Below are 20,542 nucleotides of genomic sequence, written 5' to 3'. Positions count from 1 at the left end.
GGTTTTTTCTGGAGCAGATCCGCCATTTCTTTGGCTACCTGTTCCAGGGCCTTCGCCATCAGGCCTTTCATAACCCAATACATATGGAGGGATTGTTTAAACAGGGTCCTGCGCCCACGAGTATGTCCCGGGTCATGGAGGATTGAAGCCCACTCCTCCATTTCGTCTGCTGATTGTTCTTGGATGGCCTCCTCCTCCAAAAATTGCATAATTTTGCGAATATCGGGGTCTGCATTGTTCTGAAACGCCCTTTCTGCCGTTCGTATCTGGTGCATGACAGTCCTTTTCTGCTTTGTTTGTCGCTGTTGCCGTCTGCCCGAGTTTTCGCCAACCTCAAACTCGGTCTTTCCGCAGTCTCCCTCCTCCTTCCTCGTTCTGCTTTGTCCGCTGCTCGGTGGTCGACCCCTCTTCCGGAGCCCCGAGCGTTTTTCCTCAGAAACTGGCTGCCTGGGCGGTTTCATCTCCGTTTGGGGCGTACTGCCCTGATAACTCCTCCTTTGTGTTTCCTTGGGTCTTTTTCCAGAGCCGCCTTCGTCATCTCCGTCTGAGTCATCCTCTGTATCCCAAATTGTGATTGGGGGATCCCGATTTAGGAGGCCTTTGCCCCTTCCTTGCTCCCGTTCTTCCTCAATTTCCTTCCGCTCCCTTGCTTCACGGCCTCTCGGACGGGGCTCCATCTCTCTTACAGCTTCGCCGCTCCTTCTTCTCATAATACTTCCTTTCTTCGACTGCCTCCGATGGAGACTCTGCAGACAATTCCGAATTATCCCGTAAAGGTGGTTGTTTCCCTGACTCCCGTTCTCTATAATTTGCCTGTTTCTATTGTGGTGAATATATAATGGTGTCCAGATTTGGGTTCTCGGCCTCGCCCTATCTGGATCCCGTACTCCACTATCGCCAAACGTTCCATCTATACTCATATTTGCTTCTCTGTGTCCGAGCACCTCGTTAATTTCTCCGTTCATCCAATGCGTCTTAATGACCGCATCGACTGCGAATTCCTTGGTACTCCTCCCCTCTGCCGCCACTGTACCTTCTTTCACATCGTGCTTCATCATTGTGTGTATTGGTATGCCATTTAGCACCTGATGTAATCTAGCTTTGGTCATGGTTCGATCATAACTTTGCCAATTGGTCCTATCTTGCATTAATTGAAGTGTGTTCCCCGATAACACCGTCACCTTCAGCAATCGAACTTCGGCTGTAGTTCGATCGTGTCTCTGCCGTTTACTGATGTCCTTCATTAATCTGAGTGTAATCCCCGATGGCGCTATCATGATCGGCCTTAATGAGCGTGTTTAGATCTTTCCATTCCCTGTTAGCCGCCGAATTCCTCCATTGGCTATCAATCTTGCTCTGTTGTCCTTTGCTGCCCCAGTTGGCCAGCCAGTCGGCGGGTTGATTACCATTTCTTCGGACATGCTTGAAGATGCAGTAATCTATTCTTTTGATCATACCCTCTATCTCCTGAACGATACCTGCTGTGCGCCAGCTCTTAGTCACCTTGTCCCATCCTTTGCCATTCCTGAGCTTCTTGACCATTTCAATGGCAATTTGGGAATCCCCCGAAATTTCTAAGTTAGAGTACCCATTTCTGATAGCTATTCTCAATCCAGTGTGGAGCGCCCAGAATTCTGCCTCATTGTTAGTCATATTGCCTCCCCAGTCGGCATATATCCATCTTACTTGTTTGCTACTGTCACGGAATATACCCCCAAACCCTGCATCTCCAGGATTACCCTTAGAGGCCCCATCGAAATTTAGCTTGACGAATTGATCCCTGGGATAAGTGAACTTGTCTGGGCTTTTAGTCTGCATGTTCTGCCCTTTTCTGAATTGGTGTTGCACCATTTCCAATTTCAGATTTAGTCTGCGTAAAATTTCCTGTTCTTCTAAATCTGCTTTCCAATCTTCATCCTGCCATCTCTCTACTAGAATGGTTTCTCGTAGAGCCTCTGTCACCTGGTCCCAAATTTTCTCCGGCTCTTTATTAATGCTTTTAAAGATTCTAGCATTACGTTCCTTCCATACCAGCCATATTACAAAACCTGAAGCAAGATTCCAAGCTCTCTGTATGACTCTGCATTTGAATGTTTCCTCTTTCCAATGAAGAACCAGTTCGTTGAAATCGCTAATCTCCACCCCATGTTTATTAAAGGTATGTTTGACGCAAGACCATAGATGTTTGATAAACGGGCATTGAATCATGATATGATCTCTACTTTCTTCTTGTTTGTTACACAGGTAGCAGCGTGACGGTCCCGAGAATCCCCGTTTCCGGATGCAGTCCCAAGTAAGAATTTTATTTTTCAAAGCGATCCAAGCAAAAATGGTTACTTTGGGCCACCAGTTTAGGTCCCAAATTTTCCTCCATCCCTGATGTCCGTCATTGATATTGAGGGGATTTGCGAGATAGTAGGCTTCCTTTACTGAGAAAAGTCCTTTCATGGTGTTACCCCAGCGTAGTATATCTTTTCCTTCCCTTACCCTGATTTTCCGTGAATCCATTTCCTTTTTGAAAGCTATCTGTAGGTCTGGATTGAGGCTTTGATCCCACTCTGTGGGATCCTGCCATGATCTCCAACAGTCATTCATGGTGACAGGTTTCCAATAATCCTTGACACTTGATCTATTCCCCTCAATACTATCCCTAATTGATTGAAGGCTCTGTATATTTGTCAATCTTTCCCTTTGCTGCCATTTGTCATCCCAGAAGTGAGCCTCATTGCCTCCTCTGATTTCCCAGAAAGCATGTTGCTTAACAATGTCTCTATTCTGGCTGGCCAGCTCCCACACCGCAGATCCGCGAGGCATTTCCTCTTGCCTTAGAATATCTAACTGAGAGTCTGACATTCTATATTTTGTTCTCCATATTGATTTCCAGAGGTCGTTTCCCCCTTGTACCCACCTCCACCAGAGTTTAGCTCCCAGGGTTTGATTAAGCAGTTCTGGGTCTTTTAATCCCAATCCACCTTTCTCTTTTCTCTCTGTAATTTGATTCCAGGCCACCAGGGCCCATTTCCTTTTTTCCTCCGACCCTCGCCAAATGAAATTTCTGATGATTTCTCTTATCTTCCCATAAACTCCTTTCGGGGCCGCCATTATTGATAGGGGGTAAATAGGTATAGCCTGTAATACTGATTTAGCTAAAACAATTCTGCCCGCAATATTCAGGACCCTGAAAGCCCAGCTCGAGACTTTTTTCCTCATTCTGTCTAAGATTCCTTGCCAGTTTTTCAATCTTTTTGTCGTGAAGTCTAACATGTTCCCCAAATACTTGGTAGGGAGTTCACCCTTTTTGAAGCCAAGAATTCTGATGAGATGAGTCTTCACTTGATCCACCGTGTTGAAGATAAAAACACATGATTTCTCCCTGTTAATTTCTAGGCCCGATGCTTCAGCAAACAGGTCAAGGATTTTCTTCAGATGTCTGACTTCCCTAACAGTTGGCTCCCCAAAGAGCATTATATCGTCAACAAATTGTTGATGCGTGAGGGGGAGTCTGTCTCCCCATAAGCGAAGGCCTTTTAATCTGTTGGCTACTTTTTCCTTAGTAATATACCTTCCTAGACCCTCTGCTGCCACAATGAACAGGAAAGGAGACAGTGGATCCCCTTGACGAATACCTCTGGAGGCATTAAACGTATTCGATGGGTTTCCATTGACTAAAATTGAAAAGTTTGGAGACGAGATGAGATTATGGATCCAAGTAATCCATCTCTTGTGGAAGCCGAAGCATGCAAGCACTCTCTCAAGATATCTCCAGTTGAGCCTATCATAGGCTTTGGATAAATCAAGCTTAATCATCATTCCTTTCCGTTTTTTATCTTTGAGGGAGTGGATGACTTCTTGAGAGACAACTAAACCATCCAAGATCTGTCTCCCCTCCACAAAACCAGTTTGCTCCGCCGATATTAAGCTCCCTAGCAAGGGTTTTAATCGTCTGGCAATAAGAGAAGTTATGATCTTATATATTACATTGCAGAGAGCTATTGGTCTAAAGCCATTAGCATCCTCCATGTTTTCACCCTTAGGAATTAGAGTAAAGAAGGTTGAGTTAAGAGCTGGCCATACCTTCTGTTGCACCCTTGATTCTTCTACCAACTCTAGTATTTCCTTCCCAAGAAAATGCCAGCCAGCTTGGTAAAAATCGACTGTAAAGCCGTCCGGGCCTGGCGCTGTACCTTTCCGCATTGATTTCACTGTCTCCTCCAGTTCCTCCAAGGTAACCATTCTCATTAAGGCTTTGTTCTGATCCTCCGTAACTAGTCTGGGAATAGCAGTGCAGATTTCCTGTATAGCTCTCTCTCTATCTACTTGGGGTTCGGAGAGAATTCCTCTGTGATGCTCGACTAAAGTTTGCTCGATTTCCTTTTGTTCTACAACCCTTGTACCATTATTCCTTTTAATGGAGAGAATTCTATTCCCCTGTCTGTGCTTAACCATTGCCTGATGAAAAAACTTCGTGTTTCTTTCCCCTTCGTGTAGCCACTTAACTCTAGATTTCTGCCTCCATAGGATTTCCTCTTGTTTTCTTCTTTCCTCCATTTTGCCCAGTAGAGCCCCTTCTGTGGCGATGCTTTCCTCAGTCCTGCCTTCCACAATTATTTTCTGTTGGATATCCTCCATTTCCTTTTCCAATTTTTGCTTGTCTTCTATGATATTGCCAAATTCGTCTTTGTTCCACTTCTTAATCTTTATCTTCAAGTCTTTCAGCTTTAGATGAAACGTGTGCATCCTTCCTCTACCCTGCACTCGGCTTTGGTTCCACCATTCCTCTGCCTTTTTGATGAAGTTCGGATCCCTTAACCAGAATGCTTCGAAACGAAACGGTCTCTTACCCTGGATCTTTTTAATGTCCACTTCCAATCGGATTGGCCAGTGATCTGAGCCCAAAGAGGGGATGATCTTGGCTTCGACAAAGATATCTCTGTTCAGGATATCTTCAGATATTAAAAATCTATCTAGTTTTGTAGCAATTTGATTCTTACCTCCTCTTCGGTTATTCCATGTATAGATTCCATTGATGGTTTTCATGTCCACTACTCGTAGATCTTCTATCAGTTCATTGAACTTATTCATGAATTGATCCAGCCTTCGGACTCCCCCTTTTTTCTCGTCCAGGGATCGGATGAGATTAAAATCTCCTCCAATGATCCAAGGTTGTCCAGAAAAAAGTTGTCGGGTCGCTTTTAGACTGTTGATAAAGTTTTCTTTTTCAGCAGGGTTTGTGGGTCCATATACCCCTGTGACGGCTACAGTTTCCTTGGTCCCCACTATCCTTCCCATCCCGGTTAAGATTCCATGCATGCTAGTCCATTTTTCCAGAAGTACCTCATTTGGGTTCCACAATATTGCTAATCCTCCAGCCGCGCCTATGGCATCCTGTCCCATGACTTTGTAATTCAATCTATTTCTCTCAATTATTTCTTCTAACTGGTTTGCCTCAATTTTAGTCTCCTGCAGTATTATAATGCTGGGTTTTTCTTTTTTGAGTTTATCTCTCAAATATCTTTGCTTCCCCTTACTGTGTAGGCCCCTAATATTCCAACTAACAACAATCATTTAAAACTTTTGGAGGGCGGGGAAAAATACCTCTGACAGAGGTATCACTTTACCAGAGTTGATCAGTGTTTCACCCACTGACTGTATAGTTTCATTTAGCGTTCTCCGGCCTCTTTTCCTGCTGCTTTTTCCCAAATTTCCCATTTCCTGTATTTCTTTCTGTTGTTCCCCAGCCTCTGCAATTTGTTCCTCCATGTTTTCCTCCTTCCGTTCCTTGTATTTCTGGAAGGCCTCTTTGAATAACTGTTTTTGTTTCTCCGGTATAAATCTGCTATCTAAATACTTCCACTCCTGTAGCAGTCTCTTCATTAACTTTTCCTCTTCAGCCTCATTTTCCATTTGGTTTTCAACTTCCATGTGCGACTCCATTGTTTCCTCTGTCTCTTTTTCCTCTGTTTGTTCCTTGTTTGGTTTGTATGTACTTTCTGTTTTCTCTTTCTCTTCTCGGGCAACCTCCATTGGCGAGTTCTCTGGCTCTTCATCGTCATTCAGATTTACTTCGAACCCTTCCGCATTATCTTGCAATACCTGGAACTTATTTTGGCTTTTGATAGTGCTGGGGGTTTCTTGCGTTTTGGGTTTCAGGTTTTCCTTATTTGGTCGCTTCTTTCTAAAGACTTGTTGAAAGCCTTCCTCTCTATCTGCTGCTCTATCTTTTCCTGGCCTCTCTCCTTCCTCTTTGTTCAATGGACAGTTCCTAAATAAGTGGCCATATTCATGACATTTCCGGCAACGGAAGGGGATGTGTTCATAGTCGAGCGCTTGCGTCCAGACTTCATCATGGTATTCCAGGTCAATATTTTCCGGGAGAGGTTCAGCTAAGTTCATGAAGACACAAATTCTAGCAAAGGCATTGTACTTCCCTCTTCTTGTGGCCTCTGCAGTCTTCACGAAACTACCTATTGAGTTTCCAATACCTTCCAAGATTTCCGGGTCCCAGAACTCATCCGGTAACCCAAACAGCCTAACCCATACCGGAGCATCCATTAACTTTTCTTTTTCAGGGTTATACCGCTCCTCCCAGTGTTTCATAAACAAACCAGCATTATTCAGGAAGTACGGTCCTTCCTCAAAAATTCTGTTCTTATCTTCCAGATTCGTGAATACGGCCGTAAAGAAACCCTTCGCTCCTAGTTTCAGATCTATATGGCCTCGGGGTTTCCATCGCAGTTCTATCCATCTGTTCAGCTCCTTTTCTGAAGGCCAGTAGCCAATAAATTTGCAGATTAATGCATGGTCCTTCATATAGCTATTGTATTCCTCCAGTTTATTAAAGGGTATGATATACCTAGGTTTTTTCTGAGCTCGAGGAAGGCATTTACCTTTCATCCTCTTTTGCCAGATATTGCCCATTACCGGGGCTATGTTTTCCTTGTTTCCATTGAGGTTTCCTTCTGCACTGGTTTCACCCATCACTACATTTCTGAAGGAGGGGTTTGCACCCCCCCCCCCAGTCTCGTCCATCCCGATCAGTATTTATCAGCTAGATTTAAAACGTGGTTTTCTAAAGAAATACCTGGGTTAAGAGTCGTTGTGGACAGAAAGGCCGAAACCCTGTCTACGGCTTCCGTCCCTCGTCACAGGGGCCGATCCCTGACACCGTCGACTCTGTCAGGCCTGCACACCCGTGAACCCTAGTTCGAAACTCTCACCGTCGCCTCGGTTCTTCGACCGCAGTCCAGCGTTCGAATCTTCCCGTGGAAATGGATTTCCAGCTTCTCCCTAAATTTTTGATGGAATAAGAATTTTTAAAATTTTCAATGAACTTCTTTCTTTATTTTCTAATGATTTATCCTAATTTTTTATGCCAACATCATTATGTTTCTTGTAGTTTTGACAATAATTTTAAGAAATCGTATGACGCCTATTGTTTTCAATGGGAATTTTTAAAATTTGAATATTTTGTAATTTCTAAAAATTGCTACCAATAAAACTTATTTTTCATAAAAAAAAATTGCACAAAAGTTATAGATATGCTACTAGAATAAACAAACCAATTCATTATTTCCAACCCTATAGTCATTGAATTTATTTTAATACTTATATATTTATCATTCCTAGCAAATTTCTTTTTCGATATTTAGGAATTTTGCAAACTCCTTTTTCATGGATGGTATTGCAATCATCCATATGATATTGCAATAGTTCCTAAATGATAATTACCTATGTTTATAAGGATAAATATTTTTATTTTATAGTATCTTTTATTTACGGTTCAGTTTTTTTATATTTTTAGTAGACTCTATTATACTCACCTTTGAAATTGGATATTGTAATTTATGTATATAAATTTATTTTTATTTATATATATCTTTTTAATATACAAAGGTTTTTATTTTTATCAATCTTTTGAAATTAAAATTCATTAATTTTTTATTTGCTTTAAATATGATTGATTGTGGTAAGTCCATGTGGAAGATACAGTGGATAAAAAATAAACACTTTCAAAGATAATTTACAAAAGCATGTAGTCTTGGAAGTTGTATCCATTAATTTCATTGTTGTATAAATTACCTTGTTGTTGCTTCTCTTGTGCATTTAATGAAGATCTCAATGACATAGAAGCTAAATGTTTTATTAGCTTTATATCTGATTGATTGAAGTAGGTCCATGTGGAAGATATAGTTCATATAAATTAAAAATTTTCAAATATAGTTTGCAAAACCATGTAGTCTTACAATTTATATCCATTTGTATCTTTGTTGTATACATTATCTTGTTGTTTCTCCTCTTCTACATTTAATGAATATCTCAATGAAAGATAATTTGAAGAGGAAAGTGATAATTGTTGATGTCATTTCAAATTCCACGGATGTTGTTGATGTTCAAAATAGAAACATTGTTCATCCATTTTTTTTTTTAATTCCATGACATCTTGAGCATAGTTTTGGGTGATATATTGGTTGTAAAATGTATTAGTCCATTGATCCATACATATCATTGAGCAAGCATTTCAAAATATAACAACATGTGGAATGATTATGGTTATTGAGCCATACCTCTCATTGGATGAAAATTGAATAATATAACAATATACATCGGTTATTTTATATGTATTATTGCTATTGAGCCAGACATATCATTGAGTGAGAATTGCACAATATAGCAACACATAGTGGTTGTTTCATATGTATTTTATTATCTACGATTTTATTTTTTTTATTTCTTAAATGCATATTGTTTAATGTATTTCTTGCTTCCAATGTTTGATTCTTGAAAGTATGGTAGCATATATATATATATCTCCTGATTAGTTTACTTGTCGCAACTACTTGAATGATATTAATTTGGCTAATGCAGATCTTCTCATTAGTTTATCTTTTCTATTAAATTTGCTAAGAATTATTTGTTTTACCACTTTTTTTATAATATTCATTTATTCTGAAACTTTTTGTTTGCAGTGAAACATATTTACAAATTAACATTAAATATTTATCAAAAAAGGGAAAAAAATTGCAAATAAATTTCATGAATACTTAATTAAAGTCAAAGCACATATTATGTGAATTTTAGTTTGACTAAGCATGTGGAATCATGGGAAAGATGTTAGAGATCTAATAAAATAACATCGAAACTTGGAAGCTTATGTATAAATCTTATTTGCTATATTGTGAACATTCTTTTCTAGATGTTCATTAAAGCCTCATTTTCTACTATAAATAAGAATGAAGTATAGTCCTTTTTCCAAGCAACTATGAAAAAATATTCAATTCTTCAAATTTCTCTCTAAATAGAAATGTTAATTGTTCAGTGTAATCATCAAGTTCCTTTTTGTGCGCCTACATGGAATTAAAGAAAATATACATACCGCATCTATTCCTTTAGTGCATCTTTTCACCTTTAGGGGCAATTTCTAACTTTTATATTTTCAAATTCAGTAAAAGAAAGAGAGTTTCACTCTCTTAGGAAGAAGTACATGTACTACATTACATCTTATGTCTTTTAATGTTTTGTGAGACATTAGTTTTCTAAAACTTAATAACATGTTCTTGTTTATAACATGTTGTTGTGCTTCTTTAGGAAATAAACATGGATCACTTTACCTTTTCATAATTCCACAAAAATATATATATATATATATATATATATATCCTAAATTGATATTATGAGCCAATCTCCTGAAATTTGTTCAAGTAAAAACCTTGATCTCTTCCTTAACTGCACTTATCCATTCAAAAGAAAAATTGAAATTCAAAGCAATGAATTTCTCAATATCTACTTGAAATATTTTTAAAAAATACAAAATAATATATAAATGTCTACCTCTACGTCATGTGTGTAGCTAAACACGAAGTACAAGAACCGAATCATGTCTACATTTTCCCGAAGAAACTTGTTCGCCATTGATTTCAAATGTTTAAATGTTATATTTCGTAGCATCTTAAAAATTTCTCTACAGTCACGTAGGTTGGAAGCAAATGTTATAGTCTCCATATCACCTAAATCCACTCTTCCTTCATTGCAACTCATACAAGCTTTTTCATTTGGGACATGTCTCATATGCTGAAGATTTTTTATTTTTTATTCTTAAGGATGCCATGGAATGTTTGTGGGAGAACTACAAACCCTCATTCTCGTAAACCAAGTAGTGGTACATGATGATAGTGTCATTGTGCATAATTCACCTACCACAAAGCTCATTTCCCTAGTTAAGATTATCCTCTTCTTAAGCTAATGAGTGATTTAGTAAAAAATAGTTATGTAACAATTTGATTATATCCAATAACTTATTTCATTTCCCTTATGATTTAACTCTCCTTCCAATTTCTAATTATTAGCTACTTCTAAAGCTCGAATATGGCTGATCATATGGAGCCTTAATAGTTAATTATTGAGCTGAGAGGCTCATTCTACAACCCAGTATGAGGCGATGTGTAAGTTTATTTGTCCGTCAAGTTGACACATGCTTCTTTAAAACTAAAATAAATAAATTATGATCTAAAGAGAAAAGTAAAATAGGCTATAAAAAATAAATAATATGATGTAAAGTAATTGGAAGTAGAAAATATTTGTGAGTAAGATGTTGAAACCTTATAGTTTTCAAAAAGATTTCAATAGGATATTTAAATAAACTATTTGAATATCTATGTTATGTTAACTGATTTATGTTTATATATATATATATATATATATATATATATATATATATATTATATATATATTTATATATAGAAAATAATTTGTTAAAATAAAATATTTTAATGTTGTATATACAACATTATTCAATGTAGGATATAGATAAAATATTTTAATACAAATTAATATTGACATATAATAAAAAATGCTTTAATATTAAAAAAACATTTTAATTTGTGCTATAAAATGTCTCAATGTACCTATTATGTAAAATACTTTAGTGTCAATTATGCATATATTACATATCATTTAAAAAAAATTTTGTATAGGTCATGAAAAAAAAAAGTCTGTTATGCTTAAAATGCTTATTTGGTCCTATAAATTCTCTACATAGTATTTAAAAGTACAATTTAAACAATGAAAAATTACATATTGTATTTTTCACTCTAAAGAAATTTTCATGAAGAAATTTGATCCGTCTCCACTCATGTTAGATTTGTACTAGATAGATCTATGATGGTTTGAATTAGAATTTGTAAATAAGCCGAGAGGCTCATTCTATACGCTAGTATGAGGGGGATGTGTAAGATTATCATGAGTCTGTCTTTCGAGTTGACACATGCCCCTTTAAAATACAAATAAATAGATTATGCTTTAAATAAAAAAGTATTATACACTATAATAAAAAATGAATGTTTTGATAAAGTAATTGGAAGTAAAAGAAAAATGTGAGAAAGATGTTTAAACCTTATCATTTTGAAAAATATTTGACCATCAGATTTAAATAAACTATTTGAATATCTATGTTATATTAACTAATTTATTTAGATACCATCTTCATATATATATATATATATATATATATATATATATATATATATATATATATATATATATATATATAAAATAAATTATTAAAATAAAATATTTTAATGTTGTATATAAAAAAATATTCAATCTATGTTAGCAATAAAATATTTTAATACAAATAAATATTGTAATATCATTAAAAATGTGTTATGATCAGCTCCCTACAAGGTGTAAATATGTTTATATAGAACTCTATTACAACATCATCCTGTGTGATGATTTTTTTATTTTTGACACAACATCATCCTGCGTGACGATTTTTTGATTTTGACACAACCATATTTAGAAATTGTTTGTAGAAATTATAGATATATGAGCTCAAATCGCATATGTTGAATAGCATATACTACATGTAATATTTTCACCATATAATAAAAGATTACGATCTTTCCGGTGGAAAAAAATCATTAAAAATGTGTTAATAATAAAAATAAATATTTTAATTTGTGTTATGAAATGTTTCGATATACAACTTATGTAAAATATTTTATTATCAATTATATATATATATATATATATATATATATATATTATATATCATCTTAAAAAAATTATGTATTGATCATGAAAAAAAAGGTTTTTAGGGTTAAAAAAATTATTTGGTTCTATATATACTCTACGTAGCATTTGAAAATACAATATAACCAATAAAATGTTACACATGGTATTTTGCACTCTAAAAAAATTTGCACTTGAAGAAATTTGATCCCTCATGGCTCATATTAGATTTGTACTAGATCGATCTATGTTTGTTTAAATTTCAATGGAATGTCGTTGTTGTATACATACAGTGGAATACAGTACAATAGGTTAAAATATTACAATTAAATCTATGGCAATAGTGCAAATAAATTCAATTACAAATATCAAATACGCCTGCATGAATTTTAAATTTTATATTACGACTTATGATTTGTAGTGCTAACAGGGATATTACATATACACTACACTATACTACCTAAGGTTATCCTAGCTTTGCTTGACTAGGGTACTCTAATCTCCCAATGGTTTTCCTAACTGAACCCAACCTAATTATTTCTTCAACTAATATATCAAAGCCTATCCTTATCTTACATAAATCTACCCTAAAATATCATATCCTATCTCATCCTAGATTAATCTACCTAACATAATCTATCTAGTGAAACCCACCCTACATAAGCCTAGTCTAGCTTATCTTATTCTCCCCTATGCTAACCTTTTCTAACACACCTTAACTTAGGCTACCATTAAATATCCTACCCTACCAAACCTTATTCTATGTTATGTTAAACTAACATTCCTTATCCTAACACAATCTGTTGTAACTAACATAAACTAATCTAACCTAACCTAACCTAAAAAATCTAATTCAACTTAATTTTGTGTCAAAACTTGTCAAACCTAATCATGTTTCATTATCCTAATCCTAAATCTTCCAAGCCAAGCTTGAAACACAAGCCCCTTCACCAAATCTCAAATCAGATTTCCTTACATTAAGAGAACGGTTTTTTGCAAAAAATTATAACCTAATAATATATAGTTTAACTCTATTTATTTTTTTCTATAAAATAGAGAATAATACATCCATTATTATTTTTGAGGTAAAAAATATATACTTCTAATGAAAATACAAAGCACACAAAGAGTAATGCAAATAAATAATGAACCTATCTTGAAATTAATATATATATATATATATATATATATATATATATATATATATATATATATATATATATATATATATATATCTTGAAAATATGTTTTATATCTTAATTCTGAAATTAAAACCTAACAAAAATATTTTTCAAATGAAAGAAAAATACAAAATATGTTAATATTTTAATTAATAAAAGAATTATAAATTTTAAATATAAATAAACACACTACACATTAAAAAAACATAAAATATTAAATATAAAAATATTAGAAATGAAAGTAGAAAACAATTTGAGATAACGAACAAAACTTTTTACCCACTCTTTTAAAACATGAACTCTTTTAGTAATGGTAAATGAATATATACAAACGTGACCATTCTTCCTTCTCATTTTAAATAAGGAAGTTTCCATTTCAAATTTTAATAAATAAAAATTCATGAAACAATGAAACCTACAAGAACGATAAAAATATAATATACTAAATTTATTTTACAGATTTAGCTAGAGTCAATTGAATGATAACCTAGCTTATCTAGCCTACCTAACTTAGCCTAAACAAGCCTACCTAAGCTATTGGACCTACCTAGCCAACCTAACCTAACTTATCCTAACACAACCAAACCTAACCTTTCCTAACCTAGCCTAACCTAGCCCAACCTAGCCTAGCCTAGCTTAACCTAAACTCCCCTAATCTACCCTAGCCTACCCTAGCCTATCCTAATGTAACCTGGCCTACCTAGCCTACCTCATCTACCTAGCCTACCTACCCTAGTCTATCACACCTAGCTTACCCTAGCCTAGCCTACCTAACCTACTCTAGCTTAGCCTAGCCTAGCCGAACCTAGGCTATCCTAGGTGAGCCTAGAATATCCTACCCTAGCCTAGCCTACCTTACACTAACCTGACCTAAACTAAACTAGCCTAACCTTGCCTAGCCGAACATAGCCTAGCCCAAGCTAACCTCGCCTAACATACCCTAAACTAGCTTAGCATAACCTACCCTAACCTAGGCTAGACTAGCCTAGCCTAGCTTCGCTTAGCCTAAGTTAGCCTAACCTAGTGTAGGGTAGCCTAGCCTTGCCTAGCCTAGGGTAGCCTAGACTAGCCTACCCTACCCTACCCTAAAGGAGCATAGCCTAACCTAACCTAGCTTAGCCTAACCTTACCCAGCCTAGCATAGCCTAACCTAGTCTAGCCTAAACTAACCTAACATAATCTATTCTAGCTTAGCATAACCTAACCTAGCCTAGCCTAAACAAGCATAGCCTAGTGTAGCCTAACCTATCATAGCCTAGCCTAACCTACCCTAACCTATACTAAGCAACTGTACCTAGCCTACCGGACATACCAAACCTACCTAGCCTACCTAATTTAACTTATCCTAACTTAAGCTATGCTAGCCTAACCGACCTTACCTAGCCTAGCCTAACCTAGCCTAACCCAGCGTAACCTAGCCTAGCTTCACGGGAGAGAAAGGCGAGATTTTCTAAGAAAATCCTAGGAAAATGGACAAAAATATCCACAAAAGTGGAACATCGCTAAAGGAAACCATATCATGAAAGAAGGCATTAAATACCCATTAAGGAGATCAATAAGAGGGAGTTGATCCATGGGCGAGAACTCTCGGCTCAAGGGTGAACTGGAGAAGTCAGTTCTAGGTTGGGTGGCAGTGCTCGATTTTCCAAGTGACATTCTTTCAAGTAATCTAGTTTGATTCAATCGCATAGGATGTTTTGTATGTTGGCTCCTTACACTTTATGTTGTCGAATATTTAAGCATATGAGTATAATTGCATGTGATATCATTGTTTATAACACGTTTGAATACTAATGCATGTGACAATTTCCTAATATAAATTTAATCGAAGTTAAATTTAGTGATTGGAGCATAGTAGGTGGTTGTTAGTATTGGGTCAAAGAGGTAAGTGACACCCTTTCTCTCTTTCCCTCCCTCCTTGACTCTCTCTCTCCATATACATCCCTTCCCTTCACACCCTCTCCCTCTCCCTATTCCTCTATGTCCCCCTCCGCCCATCTCTCTCTTTATGTCTGTCTCACTCTACCTCACTCTCCTTCTCTTCCTCACTTGCTCTCTTTCACCCCCCCTGTCCCTCTACCTCCCTTCCCTTCACTCCCTCACCTTCTCCTTTCCCCCTTAATATGTCACCTCCTCTCTCTCTCTCTCTCTCGTCCATGTTGTCTCTCCCTATTCCTCTCCTTCTCCCCCCCCTTTCTCTATCTCTCTCTCGCTCTCCCTCGCTCACTTTCTTTTTCTCTCTCTGTTGCTATCACACCTTGTCTCTCTCTTTGTCTACCTCCCTGCTCTCTCCCTCTGGTGCGCTCTCCCTCCCTCCCTGTTCTTGCTCTTTCTCTCTCAGTCACCCTACCTTGCTCTTTCTTTCACTCTCCCTCAATTCTTCTGTCTCTCCCTCCCTCCTTCTCTCCCAACCTTTTTCTCTCTCCCTTGATTGCTCCCTCCCCATCACCCTCCTTTCCTCCCTCTCCCTCCCTTACGCTCTCCCTACCTCTACACCTCCCTCCCTCATGCTCTCCCTACCTCTACACCTCCTTCCCTCACTATCTCACCCTCAATTTCTCTCCCTCTAATTCTTTCTCTCCTTCCTTCTCCCTATATCACCCTTTCTTACTCTCCCTCTCTCTCTCTCACCCTCCCTTTCTCTCTCTCTCCCTTTCCCTCAATGCATCTCTCCCTCTCTCTCCCAACCTTCTCACTCTCTCCCTTTCCCTCAATGCATCTCTCCCTCTCTCTCCCAACCTTCTCACTCTCTCCCTTCCCCTATCTCTCCCCGCGCCCCTCTACCTCTCTTTCTCACCCATGTTTTCTCTCTCTATCATTTTCTCACTTTCTCCCTCTCTCTCCACCTCCTTCTCTCTTCCTCCCCTCTCTATTTCTTCCCTCTTGCCCTTTATCCCTCCTTCACTCTTTCCCTTGCCGCACTCTCCTCTCCTCTCTCTCACCCATTTCTAAAGATAAGAAAATGAAAATAGTGTTAAAAAAGTCACAATAAATAATAAACAAAATATAAAATATAATTCAAATGCTTTAAGCTCAAAAATAGAATACATTTCAAAAATAAATTAAAAAATAAATAAAACACCTGGAAAAAAACCTCATTAACATCATTTACAATAAGGAGAGGATGTCTCAATAAAAATATATTATTAATCAAATTTAAAAAAGGAAGTGAGAAACATTTTAATTTAAAAAATTCTAAAAACTCGAAAAAAAAATTACAAAATAAGACAAATAAACAGTGCAATATTTTATTTTATAACATAAATATTACATTTAAAATATAAAACTATTTTAAGATAGACGATACTCATACTTTTTAAGTTGCACAATATGTACTTCAAAAGTTATTCAAAAGCTAAAAATACATGTAATTGTCGAAAATAAAAAGTACAAATCACGGAAATGGAAGAATGCTTGAGATATGTATATTGTTTCAAAGACTAACAATAACTCTCCTACCATTTTCCTAAAATAATGGTTAAAATGGCAAAAAACATTAACCCAAATAAAATTTAAACAGAATAAATATATTATTTTAAAATATAATTTAGATATTCTACTTTAAAATATAAAAGCTATGTAAACGAACTGCACAGCATTTAATTGAAAGCTTATTCAAAAGTTGAAATTACGACAGGCAGGAAAAAGTCATAAAACAAAAAGTATGTGTATTATTTGAATGATTAACAACAAAACAACGTGAAAGCATTTCCGTAAATGGCATTCAAGGATATCTGGTATGTATTTTGCTTATTATATTTCCTTAATATAATATTATGTCGATTTTTTCTCTGAAAAAAAAGAAACTGAGAAAAAAAGAAATTTTCCAGTTTCATTTCGATAAGATTACTCAGAACAAACTTATAAATTAAGCATCGCACTTATCTCAGCGAATGCGATAATTTCCTAGGTAGATTGGCTTATTAATTTCCTAGGTAGATTGGCTTATTGTGGTGGTTTGGAAAATTTATAAAAATATTTGGACCCAGAAAAATCCATCACCAGAGCATGACTACTTGCAGGCAGCAGCTCCTCCCACTGCTGCGCGTGCATTCAACAACAAATCTGCACTGCACATTCATAGAATCACAAAGCAGAAGCACGTACCTGAGAGACTTGTAGCTCCGCAATCCATTCAAATGATATGAAAGTTATCATCCTCTCGTCTCTGTGTGAGAGACTATCAACCATAGTTTGAAACTCAGAATATCTTTTTTGTAGGTTGTTTCGGGAGAACAAAATTAGAATATCTTCGTTGTTATAAACTTCCACTATGATGCATCAGGGAACCACATACAATACCCAACGACAGAATTCGCATCGGCGGATATAACGCGCATAACAGACACCGGTCACTGGCATACCTGGCATAGATATTCCCCATATATAGCGGGGATAGCTCGCATAACCGGGAGATACGCGGTGATTACGCGCATATCGGGATGGAACATTCCCATAAATAGCAGAGACAGCGCGCTTATCAGCGTAATAGACCTCATATCCGGTTATGATAAACCGCTTATCCACTGATAATTCGCGTAAGTAATGATAATTCGCGTATCTTAGTGATAACTCGCGTAATCTATGATAACTCGCGTATCACATGATGATAATTGGCGTATCGCTCGAATAATTCGCATAATCACAGATAATCCGCGATTTTACGGCACATACAGGGATATATCACTCGCATAAAGGGACCAAAAACTCACATATCCGCGTAATTATCTACCTATCTTGTGGTGATAATCCGCGTATTTTCCGATCTGCACATATCAATAGGTGATAACTCGCATATCAAGGTAATTATTCGAATATTCTAGCGTTATAAACCGCGTAACCCACACTGACTCGCATTTCCAGTGTTGATAACTCCCATATCAATTGATAGCTCGCGTATCCAGTGGTAGTTGTCATATCGGATGGTGGTAATCGCATATTAGCGGCGATAATCCGCGTATCACGCTGAATTTAATCGCGTATCGTAGAAGAACTCGCATATCCTAAGTCACATACGCAGTAGTGCGCTAATCGTGATGCAGGTCGGGAGCTCCTAGGTTTTCAGTTTAGCTTGAACCCGATCTACGGGGCCGAGTCGACCCAGAATTGGACACATGGTTTCGGTTATGGATTGGAGCGGCTCTATCCCTTGAATTTTTTATTTTTCCACAGCTATTGGCATTCTCATTGCTGCTCCTCGCATTTCCGTGGAACCTCCCGTAACGGCCCCGGGCTCTGCTGCACCTACGCCAAAGGGCATTCCTCCCACAATCTCCGGTGCTACAGATAATATGATATGATCAACCCGGGTTCGAATCCCTCAGCTCTGAATGAACGCAGTACAGATAATATGATATGATCAACCCGGGCTCGAATCCCTCAGCTCTGAATGAACGCAGTACAGGATCTGCGGACATTTGTATATTTACATCGGCCTCACATGGTACGTACCAGCCAAGTCGTATGGGGTCTGTATGTTTGAATTGATCATAATTATAGTTTATAGTATTGTATCTGTCTTATCTTGATCATTTTCCTTTCTATGTTACCAGGGTATTACGTGCGTGTGAGATAGTGAGAGGGAGGGGGAGAGAGTACGTGTGTATGTGCATAATTACTGTATGTTAGAATGTGGTGTGGGATCTGTGGTTTACTGATGTTGTTACAACAGATGTTTCTGGGAAAAGGACGTGACAGATAAGAGTCATGTGCTATCTTGCCCTTGATGCTCTATCTATTTCCACCCCTATAGACCCATTAATACACTTTCTAAGCACATCTGTACATGGGAAGACTCTGACATTTATTTACCAGTCAATCCGTATACGTAATGTTCGGCCAAACACTTTCTGGTTAATAATTATGTAGCTGTTCATGATATGATCATCCATCTGGCTGTTTGTATTGATGGTCATTGAAACGCGGAGGCATGCGTAACATAGGCCCATCCATTCTTCTGATACCATGAAATGTCTTCATACGAAACACAAGACGCGAGCTCGATTGATGATAAATACTGTATACGGAATGATGTATCAGGTAGAATCAATATTGTACGCATTAATACCATTTATTTATATTCAAATTCGAAATTTGATGTACGCATTAATACCATTTATTTATATTCAAATTCGAAATTTGAACTTGTAAACCAGTAGCGACGACAATCGTAGGTCAGAGGCATTCAGGCCTTTCTGGAACCTTCAACGAACCTTCAAGGCACCCCACGGTTTCCTTTTCTATAAGGCGGAGGAAGAGGGGGGAAAGGCTCTGTAGCTTTATCTTTTACAGAAATGGGCGTTGCACAGGTTGTGATTCTCCTACTGGTTGTGTTTTTGGGATGTTCCTTTTGCCACTGCATTCAGTCTCACTGTCCTCAAGATCCTCTCAACGTCGAAGCCCCTCAAGATGAGTCGATTTACAGCCGGTTTGCAATTTTTGTATTATTTTTCTGTTTCAGTATTGGTTCTCCGTTATTGGGCAGGATCAAGAACAGTGAATAAGGTTTGAGCAGTCAGACTTTATGCAGAGGAATTGGCTGGTGCTGGTTTTATATTTGTCGATCGCTACCATTGTACTTTTTTAAGGTGGTTATTGTATTTTTAGTAGGCACATGTATATGGGATTTGAGCTTTGAATTGAATTCTTCTCGCACATAACGTATTATTTTTATAGCTATAGAGATTCGATCACATTTGAACTTTAAACTTTTAGCTATAAAGATTTGAATCTTGAATGTCCTCTTACATATCATATCATTTTTATAGCCATAATCAATTAAACTACCCAAAGACTACCGTGAAACTACTATTGATTTAAGTACTGTAAATAATTTTAATGGCGGATTTGTGGGTTTGAAGCGAACGGGAAGATTGCATGGAATCTTGCTCTGGCATGGCTGAGGTAGGGATTCGATTGCCTGGAATCTTGCTATGGGAGGGCTGAGGTAGGGATTTGATTGTATTGTTTGAGAATATTGGAATGCTCGAGAGCTGCAGAATGGGTTTTACAGACCGGTTTTATTTTAGGGCAAGGGCTAACCAGCGTGCTATAGGACATTAAATATTCGCTCAGCTGTAAGCTCCTTAGCCATATAACACTAGGTGGAGACGGAATGTTCGGAAAGTCACCCGGCACTAACACTAGGTGGAGACGGAATGTTCGGAAAGTCACCCGGCACTAACACTAGGTGGAGACGGAATGTTCGGAAAGTCACCCGGCACGTATGTTAGATATGGCTAATAAACTTGCAGCTGAGCAGACAGTTATTGCCCTATGGCAAACTCGTTAGCCCTTGCCCTATTTTAATATCTGCCCTGTAATTTTTGCATGCGATTTTACTGTACGGATTG

The 20,542-nt window shown here is 37.3% G+C and overlaps 1 protein-coding gene across 1 annotated transcript; it reads right to left on the bottom strand.

Moving 5' to 3' along the window:
- Nucleotides 1–1,227: 1,227 nt before the first annotated feature.
- Nucleotides 1,228–6,978, bottom strand: LOC149178503 (uncharacterized). The gene is made up of 2 exons (XM_089422122.1): nucleotides 5,596–6,978; nucleotides 1,228–5,460 (listed from the first exon to the last, which is right to left on the bottom strand). Exons 1-2 carry the CDS (start codon nucleotides 6,976–6,978, stop codon nucleotides 1,228–1,230), a joined length of 5,616 nt encoding a protein of 1,871 aa, XP_089278248.1.
- Between the last annotated feature and the right edge of the window lie 13,564 nt (nucleotides 6,979–20,542).

Source organism: Pinus tabuliformis, chromosome 4_1, assembly GCF_031772625.1.
Source record: "Pinus tabuliformis cultivar Carrire ecotype Pingquan chromosome 4_1, CPIR1, whole genome shotgun sequence".
Lineage (NCBI taxonomy): Eukaryota > Viridiplantae > Streptophyta > Pinopsida > Pinales > Pinaceae > Pinus > Pinus tabuliformis.
Note: the sequence above shows the minus strand (reverse complement) of the source record. Positions and strands in the feature narration are given on the sequence as shown.

Coding starts and splice junctions, on each gene's coding strand:
- LOC149178503 (XM_089422122.1), bottom strand. CDS start 6,978: ATGGGTGAAACCAGTGCAGAAGGAAACCTCAATGGAAACAAGGAAAAC. Junction 5,461..5,595: donor AAGTGATACCTCTGTCAGAG/GTATTTTTCCCC, acceptor ATAATACTGCAG/GAGACTAAAATTGAGGCAAA.